Source organism: Melanaphis sacchari, unplaced genomic scaffold (assembly GCF_002803265.2).
Source record: "Melanaphis sacchari strain LSU unplaced genomic scaffold, SCAv2.0 Contig73_pilon_pilon, whole genome shotgun sequence".
Classification (NCBI taxonomy): Eukaryota; Metazoa; Arthropoda; class Insecta; order Hemiptera; family Aphididae; genus Melanaphis; species Melanaphis sacchari.
In genome coordinates, this window is record NW_020271525.1 from 1,096,245 (window position 1) to 1,106,534 (window position 10,290).

Below are 10,290 nucleotides of genomic sequence, written 5' to 3' on the forward strand. Positions count from 1 at the left end.
CCGCCGCGGCGAGAGAGTAGGGAAAACGAAACGCGCGCGCGGCAGCATCGCCCGCGGATTGCGCGCGCATTATCGCCGGATGACGACGAACGAGCGCCGAAACGAAGCGGCCGCGTCGGCGAGGGCGGGCCACCTCGGATAGGCGAACGGGGTAACCGCCGGCGGCCGGTTACTACGAAACAGCACTACAACAGTTCGATGTTTTGCGCCTACGGCCGCAATCGGACCGTCCCGAATGCCGGCGCGCGCGCACAGGCATCATCTGTGGCGGCAGCGGCAGCACCAGCTACGCACCGGGTACACCGTACGCGACGCGCGCGGGCACTAGCGTCGACGACGTCAACGCGTGCACTGTTCGTTGGTAGTCTAACACGCGCGCGCGGGGTGGAGGAAACCGTGCTATATACATAACCGCCGCCGCCGCCTCGGCCGTACACCAGTGTTCGTACAAAAAAAAAAAAAAAAATAAAAAAATATATATAACACAATAAATACTGTTATCAATCGCCGCCACCGCCGACTGTTAATATTTTACCGCACATAATAATATTATAACAACTGCTATTCAGTATTTTTATTGGCAATAAAATATAATAACGATATTAAAATATTATTATCATCGTCGTCCGTTTTTAAATCGTTATTATCATCATCGTCATTCACTCGTCACCGTCGTCGTCGTCGTCGTCGTCGTAGCTGTTGTATAGGCAACCGCGTTACTCGTAATCGCAGTAGTAGTAGTAGAAGTAGTAGTAAGTAGGCTGCGGGCAGACAGGTAGGTAGGTAGGTGCACACGGTCTTTTCTCGAACGCGTTGTACCTGCCGCCGCTAGTCGTGCCGCCGTCGCCGTCGACGCGTATCTCGAGCAATAGGCTATTTGGTAACCGACCGCCGATCTGCCGTCTTCGTTACACTCGTTACGTCTTGTTCGGTGTGTGTTGTGACTCGTGATAACGACGTGAAAATAGTAGATTCGATACAATCATTACTACTCGGTCGTTTGTTGTCGTTATGTACTGCGTGTGTGTCCGTTTGGAATAGTTGTTAGGCGTGTACGGGCGAAAAAGAGAAACAAAATTTGAACCGCGGCAAGTGGTGGTGAACGAAGCAAGGAAAAAAAAAATCAACACGCAAACCGGAAGATTTCGTCGGGTCGCGCGCGCATACATACTCACACGCACACGTACGACTCGCGCGCGCACACGCTCACACGTAATATAATATAATATTATATTATTATTATTATTGCGCGGTCGGATTTAACACATACGCACAGACATTGGCGGCGCGCGGACACGAAGACGTCAAAAACGGTTAACGGTGTCATTGATGGGAAGTGGTGGACGTCAGCCCGGGCATCCGGAAATCAGCCAAACTGGAACTGATGGAATTAGAAAACATTGTTGCCAATACCGTGTACCTCAAAGCAAGAGAAGGCAAGTACCTATTGTAATCCGTAATCATTATTACCATTATCATGATTCATAATTTTTTATGCGGACGTGATCTTCGAGGGTTAGGGTATTTGGGTCGCCGAGTCGGAATTATCGACATTTGTCCAGGGTACGTGATCGTGAGGCGCTCCTCACGTAAACTGGTGTTGTATGCGGTCAGGGGGTTCGGTCGCGTGTGTTAACGTTATTAAGGGGCGCAAATTTCGTGGCAAAAAAGGGATTTTCGACCATTTTTTTTTTGGAGAGGGGAGGTCCCCTTTTTCATTTACCACAACCCTTCACTCACTTGCACCACTCCGCCACGCCTATCACCAATGCAACGGTTTTAGGCGACCCCTTTGACCTATATATATACATATATATATATAGAGATATATATGTATATGAATATTGTATTGTACAGGTACTCACACCTATATCTATATCATGTGTAATGTTTCTTTGTACAAATACATGATACTGTTATGTATAATGTGCATGTAGATACGTCAACCATGTCAATGTTTTCAAACAAATTCACAAACTTGGTCAGGTACATCGTCTTGATAACCGCCTTATTATTCTACAATGACTACTTTTTACCATGAATTTACATTTACGTCCTATTGATGCACCCTTACTCTTTATTATAATTATTTCAGGAAAGGTTTTATTTATTTTTGTACTATACTATTGAGTTTAATTCATTTTCTTTAAGTGATTTGTATTATAAACATTTTCAATGAAATTCAGATATTATTTATTCATACTTTTGTTATTACTTAGATGGTTTTCTGTATGTCGTATTAATCAAGAGTATTCGTTTGCACACTTTTGTTCTTTTAAAAAAATTTTAACATTTTTCTTTATACTGTATAAAATGATGTTAAATAAATAACTAAGTACTTAATACAATTTATATATATTGGTAACTATTATATCCATTTCCGCTGTATGTGATGTGTTATTACAATACTTATATAGTACCAAACAAGATATTGCTTAATTTCTAATGTGATAATGGTATAAGTCTAGGTATAAATTATTAACTGATTTTATTTTTAAATTATTTAAAACTAACCAATGTTTAATATGTAATAAATATTGTCAAATAGGTAAATACAACTCGCAAATATGGGTTAAAGTCATATTTAATTTTATTATTTAGTTTCAAAAGAATATCTATAATTTGCTCAAGATATTTTTATATAAGATCTAGGTATTGGGTATTCTTTAGTTCATTACTAAATATTATGAGACTAATGAGCTACCAATTTACTACTAGTTTTTAATTAAATTAATGTTCTTATAGGTAGGTACTGCAGTTCTATTTATTTAATATTATTTATTATATTATTTAAAAACAATGTGTTTTGCACTCGTATATTAATATTTTAATTGTTTAATTAGAAAAAATTGTACAAAAATATTTTGTTTACCAGCAGTGTATTGTCTTACCTATTACTTTACAAATATTTTGTAGGTACTTACAAACATTGTATATACTTGGTATTTAAATATTTAGAATAGCTTTTAATTTTTAATTTTTGATTATTAATCAATAGATATATATTATATGTTACATTGTAGGTACTCCATTTTATTGTATCACAAGGAATTTAACAAGGTTTATGATGAGTACATTTTGTGTTTATTTTATAATGATTTAATTGCAATAATTGCATTATCCTTTTTATCCTTAGGTATTAAGTTAATTTATTAATGTTGCTTATTGAATATAATCTTAGATAAGGTAGTATAAAATTGTTTTCAAACAATTTAATTTCAAAGTAAATCAATAAAAAAACAATATTTTAATTAGTTTTAATTTAATATAAACTTATGCAATAACAGATGTGTATTTGAAGGATATTAATTAAACTTTCTTTAGTTATATCATTTAATTAGTTTACTTTTTAATTTATATAAAAACTATTTAAAATGTTTCCTGAGTTTGGTCATATGTCGTGTATGCATGAAAGTTTTAATTTGCATAAGTTCTACAATTTTAATAAAATGTAGTAGATAGTACCTAACTTACACCTATCAAAATTCAATGTTGTATGTTTTTCTAATATTGGATTGAGCATTAGATGCAAATAGAGTTCAGTTAAGAATATGAGGATTAAGAGCATACATTTAAAAAACATAAGCAACTATTTTTATACTTTTATTTCTCTGAATATTCAAAGATTCATATTTATATCTAGGATTGCTTATCATAAATGGTCACAAATTATTTTTGAAAAAAAAAACTAATTGCTTAGTAATAATAACATTTGCTATTTAGCATTTATCCATAGTATTGGAACTGTCTTAGTACTTGTGTATCATTAGAATTAATTTCTTAGTATTAAGTATCATATTGATTAATGTTGATAAACTGAAATTAAGTATTGTTCAAAGTAATTATTAAGTAGGTACACTGTATTTCGTTTAAGTTTGTGTAATTATAGATTATAGTTACCATTTAAGTTCAAGTTAAATGTGTTCTTTGCTGTTATGTATACTAGTATTTTACTGAATAACTCGTTGTATAGGTGATAATATGAAATTATTATTATGAATGTTTTGTAATTTTTATTGTAAGTTAGTTGCTCTATTTTCAGTTTTATCAATATTTGCGGTCTTGATGTTTTATAAAACATTTATTTTATAATTAAAGCGTTAAGTTATTGATATTATTTTTAATTAAATTTTCTTTTCTCTTAGGTATTAGTTTTTTTTCTTTCTTTTTTTTTTTTTTTTTTATATTGATTATTTAGTTTTAAATTTTAAGTCAATAGATCTGATTATAGTTTGTTTTGTAATATTAGTTATTATTAGGCAAGTCATATTTTTAAAACAGAATTTAGTAAATAGGTATTTTTATTTATATTAATTATTTGCAATTGAAAAGTATAAGCTAGCTTAGTGTCTGATGTCAACACGCTATAATTACAACAATAATAATGAGCTTACAGGTACTTACAATGCATAAAATAATAGGAAGGTAGTAGTATCTTTAGTAGTATTCGTTAATTTCAAACAATCGTCTTTAAATGCCTTTCATTGTCTATTATTGAGGTTACCATTTGTACATTTTAACAGTTATAATTTGTGAAAAAAAAATTAATCTTTTTTATAATGTAGTGAATTATATTGAAATATTTTATAGACGGATATAAATTGTAATATTTCTTATGTTGAATCTTGTATAAGAGTTTTTTAGCAACTATATCTCGCAAATATAATATTAATATATAAGCAATTGTTATTAGTAATCATTGTTTCATCAAATTGTTTAGAAATATATTTTAATTAAATTATCATATTTTTAATTCAAACAATATGTCTTTTGACTTACTTTCTTTAATTATTATATTTGTTTTTGTTTATAGGTGGTACAGATAGCAATAAAGGGAAAAGTAAAAAATGGAAAAAAATCCTGCAATTCCCACACATATCTCAGTGTGTCGATTTTAAACCATTAATAGGTAAATTATTAGATTCAAAATTTGAAAATTTATTTAAACTTATATGTATTATTATCATTTTAAAAATTATTTATGTTTTAGATATGAAATACAGCTATGTTATAGATCAACAGCCAATTGGTCGGTTACTTTTTCTTCAATTTTGTGAAGAAGAACGACCAGAATTTCATCGTTACAATGTATTTTTAGATTCTATTGTAAGTTTAAATTAAAATACACTAATTTTTTTTTATGTATCATTCAATGTTTTTATTATTCTGAATTGTTAACAGGAAAAATATGAAATAGAATCAGATGAAAATAGATTAGAACTAGCAAAAATACTTTATGATAGATATATAAGAAGAGACGTAAGTATATTAATCATTATTTAATTTTGATTTTTCTTACATGATCATTAAAAACTAACTGCTTTTGGTATTAGGCAGTTAATGCAGTGGATGTACTAAGTGAAGACATGATAGTTAGATGTCGGAACCAGTTAGACTCTGCTCATAGAGAGTTATTTACTGATTGCTCAACTGCCGTAAAAACGTTCTTAGCTGGTCGTCCATTTAGTTTATTTGAATCTTCAATGTATTTCCATAGGTTTTTACAATGGAAGTGGTTAGAAAGGTGTGTATGTGTTTTAATTATGTAATGGGAAGTATAGTGTTGTAAATAGAGTAAATTAGGTGAGTATCTAAGTTTGGTATTAATTTTTTTTTTTTTTTTTAAGGCAAACTGTTACATATAAAACATTCCGCATGTATAGAGTACTTGGTAAAGGTGGTTTTGGAGAAGTTTGTGCGTGTCAAGTCAGAGCAACTGGCAAGATGTATGCATGTAAAAAATTGGAAAAGAAACGTATTAAAAAGCGAAAAGGTGAAGCAATGGTTTTAATCGAAAAACAAATCTTACAAAAAATCAATTCTAGATTTGTGGTATGTTTATATTTATTTATATTTTGAAAAATATAATTTATGCATTTTAAGTGTATGAGTAACAAGTTTGTGGATATTCATATTATTTGATTTGATTTTAGGTTAGTTTAGCATATGCTTATGAGACAAAAGATGCACTGTGTTTAGTGTTAACTATTATGAATGGTGGAGATTTAAAATTTCATATTTATAACATGGGCTCAGAACCGGGTTTTGATATTCCAAGAGCACGATTCTATGCTGCTGAGGTAATTTTATTGTTTTCATTTACTGTGAGCAAAATTAACTTTAGTTTAAGTTAAAATTATTTTTTTTTCTTAAAACTTTTAATAATTTATATTTGATTAAAACTAACTAAGTCTTAATTAAATTTTATTTTATTGCCTTTGAATTAGTTGTAAAGTTAAAATTAATATAGTTTATATTTTGAAAAATAAATATGTTTATTGTAATAATATTAACTAATTATCACTTGTGTATAATATAATGGTCTGGTCAATTTATATTATAAAGTAATATTTTTTATTTAATGCACTAACTTTTGTATAGTTTATACTTGATGTATATAAATGCTAATTAATTAATTTTATTTTAGGTATTATGTGGATTAGAACATTTACATGTTCAAGGCATAGTTTACAGAGATTGTAAGCCTGAAAATATACTCTTGGATGATGCAGGGCATGTTCGTATATCTGACCTAGGTTTAGCAATGGAGATACCTGAAGGTGAATCAGTCAGAGGAAGAGTAGGCACTGTTGGTTATATGGGTAAATAAAAATTGAATTTTTAAAAATAATATCTATGTATTTGCTAATTTAAACAATTATTTTATTGTTCTTTTTATCTTATAGCACCAGAAGTAATAGATAATGAAAAGTATACATATAGCACAGATTGGTTTAGTTTTGGATGTTTAATATTTGAGATGATTGAAGGTCAAGCTCCATTTAGAGCTCGAAAAGAAAAAGTAAGAAAAAAATGTATATGTTTCACTATTAAATATGATAAATAAATAAAATTAATATAGATGGTGTAAGCAATAGATGTTTTATATTGTATTAACAAAAAAAAAAAAAAAATACTTATATATGTATGTTACGGTCCAGGTAGAAAATTGATTGTTATAAGAAATATGCGGGCAATGTGTATAATGTTAAGTAAGAAAATATTGGTATTTTTTTTATTTTATTTTTTTGTTCAATATCTAAGTGGTTTTGGGCAAAGTAAAAATATATGGAAATTAATTAAAATACTTAAAAAATATATAAAGTTATTAAATAAGATAATGATTTAATATATTTATTAAATTAGTGAAGTAAAATATTTGATTGTTTATTTTAGTACAGGTTCATAGCCTATAAAACTTGAATAGTAGATATAAAACAAAAATTTTATGAACATTAAGACATGCTTCAGCAATGGCCTTTGTTATAAAACCTGTTTATATTAGCGTGAATAATGTCAGTAAAGAATATTTATTTATTTTTTTTATGTTTACTTAATCATTATTATTTTTACTATAAATATTTATAAGTGTCACTTATTGTGTACGTCTTAATGCTATGTAGTTGGGTTTAGTGTTGCAAGTTAAAGGCAAAACATATGCATATTATAGTAGGATTATCAGCTATCAGAAGCTGATGATATATAATCACTGAATCTTTATGGGCTTGTTAAATACATTTTTTAAAAATCTTATATTTTTATATGTGATAATAGATATTGTAACTCAATAGATTTTTGTGGCTAATTCTTAATTATTCTGAATTCATAAAAAAGTGCTAATTTATCTTATTAGGTTTTGGAGTATGATTCTATAAATTAGGCATTTTATTCATGTATAAAAATGTAATTCTCATGTATAAGTGAAATTATATTTATTAAATATGACATAAATGTCTGAACTAATGTTATAATATTTACAATAGCTTATTTTTAGATTAGATTATAGCATAAAGATAATATTTGTTCTTTGAGTTTTTGTTTAAATATTAATTAAAATTTTGATTAACAGGTTAAACGTGAAGTAGTCGATCGAAGAGTTAAAGAAGAACAAGAAAAATACTCTCATAAATTTACTGAAGAAGCTAAATTATTGTGTAGACAAGTATGATCACCAATCATAAATATTATAATCAGTAACATGACAAACTCAATTATTAATAAATATTGAAAATTAACTGTTATATTTATATTTTAAAAATATTACTCAATTTTAGAAAATTACCTTTTTTTTTAAATAATTTAATTTCAGTTTTTGATTACAATATAGAATATTTAGATTGACATTCTAAAAAAAATTGTCATCCTATTTAATAGAATTATGCAAACTTTTTTAAAACATATATATATATGTATATATTGTGTATTAAAAAGGAATTATATGATTTAAATTAATTAATAATAATCAGTATTTCTGAATTATTTATTTGATGTAAAAATTATATTTTATTCAAAATATGAATGCTTTTTGATATGTAACTTGTGTGCTTTTGCACAAACAACAAATATACTGATAGTTGACTTAGTGGGGTGATAAACTGACATTGCCTGACCATCACTTAAATTAATTGATTACTGTACAGTGTACAGTATTGTTCTTTTATTGGATGGAGTATGTTTGCTTCTATAATGTTAAGTATCAATAACTGAATAGTACACATTTTCCATTGTTTTATTATTTTCATAATTGTAATACTACTATTTAAAATTTTACCTAAACAGTAACAGACAATATACACTTTTAAAATCTTAATATACTTTAATTAAAAAAAAATTAATTTTCAGCTATTGAAAAAATCTCCTAAGTCAAGACTTGGTTGTCATTATGGTCGTTATGGTGCAAGGGAAGTAAAACAACATGATTTTTTTAAGACCATTAACTGGAAAAGACTTGAAGTTGGTGTTGAAGATCCTCCATTTCTTCCAGATGTATGGTTTATTAAATTATATTTTTACTAACTCAATAACTCCTATTAACAATAATATATGTTCTGTTATAGCCCCATGCTGTATATGCCAAGGATGTATTAGATATAGAGCAGTTTTCCACTGTAAAAGGAGTGAATTTAGATGCCACAGATGATACATTTTATTCAAAATTTAATACAGGCTCAGTGTCTATACCATGGCAAAATGAAGTATGTTTTTGATTATCTAACATCTAAACTTAATATAATTGTTGAAAATGTATTTTATATTTAATCAAATTTCATAATTCTGATACTAAATTAAATTAATTAATTTTACTGCACATTCCAACTCCTATTTTTTTCTTCACTTTTCTCTCTAACAAAAACTATTAATTAAAGTTATTATTATTTTTTTTTTAAAGTTTTCTTGAAAAAAAAAAATATACAACATGTTAGTCAATTGTAATACTAAACTACTAAGTTATGTTTTAAGTATGATTTTGTTATCTTACTTGAATGTTAAATAAAGATTAATGATTTCAAATTCATTTTAGTTACAATAAATATTAGTTACAGTAAATATTAGTTTAAATTTATATTTATTATATTTTTAATCTAATTTATAATTATTTGTATTATATTAGATGATTGAAACTGGTTGCTTTAAAGAACTTAATGTATTTGGGCCAAATAAAACGAGATCGCCCGATTTAATTTTAGATTTAAAGCCAGAGCCCGAAAAGACTGGTTGTTTTCCATTTAGTAGAAGAGTAAGTTTACTATAATTAAATATATTATTATTTACATTTTAGAAATAAAGATTTTTATTCTTTTGATTTTATCAAAAAATAACCATTAAGCATACAATATTTGCATTTATTTTGTTTTAGAAAACACAATCAGCTAGATCAAAGCCAGTTCCTATTAAGGATCAATGTTTTCTTAATAAACAAAATAAAATTGCCGACGAAATCTCAAGTTGATGGAATATCACATCTATAGAGTTTAGAGTCTAGGTGATTTAATACATTACCACTGATCCTATAATCTTTTAATTTTTTTTCATCCCTGAAATCTTTAAATTGACAAAATTTGTTTAAATATATTTGTAATAATTCATTTTTATTTTCTTACAAAAACTTTAAATTAAAAAATAATTTATCAAAGATATATGACAAAAGAAAAGAAAAACAATGAATCATGAATATTTGCAATAATAAACAAGGTTAAAAATTTTTTTGTACCCTTTTAATCTAGTATATTCAATTTTCATTGTTTTTTTTTTCTTTAACGATGTCTACAAAAAAATATCTATTCTAATGTTTTAGTCAGTAAGCAAAATCTCATTGCGATTTGTCATACACAAAATTTTCATGTTGGAATTTGTTTAATGAGTTTTTTTTTTTTACATATCTTATGTTTCATATATATATATATATATTATTTTTTTTTGCGTGGCAATTTGTAATTTTGATGGACTTGCTGACTAGTACATTAATGATAAAATTATTATTTTGAAAATGTATAACATAATTACTTAGGC

General features: G+C 27.7%; 1 protein-coding gene across 1 annotated transcript; it reads left to right on the forward strand.

Annotated features, from left to right (window-relative positions):
- The first annotated feature begins 618 nt into the window (after positions 1-618).
- Positions 619-9,857, forward strand: LOC112600964 (G protein-coupled receptor kinase 2). The gene is made up of 14 exons (XM_025348329.1): positions 619-1,436; positions 4,814-4,909; positions 4,991-5,106; positions 5,182-5,259; positions 5,334-5,524; positions 5,628-5,832; positions 5,934-6,080; positions 6,428-6,602; positions 6,687-6,802; positions 7,850-7,942; positions 8,623-8,766; positions 8,838-8,975; positions 9,392-9,517; positions 9,638-9,857. The coding sequence occupies exons 1-14, from the start codon at positions 1,385-1,387 to the stop codon at positions 9,728-9,730; spliced, it is 1,770 nt and encodes a 589-aa protein (XP_025204114.1). The 5' UTR covers positions 619-1,384; the 3' UTR covers positions 9,731-9,857.
- The last annotated feature ends 433 nt before the right edge of the window (positions 9,858-10,290 follow it).

What these genes read in the sequence shown, in the direction of transcription:
- LOC112600964 (XM_025348329.1), top strand. Translation starts at nt 1,385, where the DNA reads ATGGAATTAGAAAACATTGTTGCCAATACCGTGTACCTCAAAGCAAGA. An exon ending in AAATCAATTCTAGATTTGTG is followed by an intron (nt 5,833 to 5,933) that starts GTATGTTTATAT and finishes ATTTGATTTTAG; the next exon opens with GTTAGTTTAGCATATGCTTA. An exon ending in GTTTTCCATTTAGTAGAAGA is followed by an intron (nt 9,518 to 9,637) that starts GTAAGTTTACTA and finishes ATTTTGTTTTAG; the next exon opens with AAAACACAATCAGCTAGATC.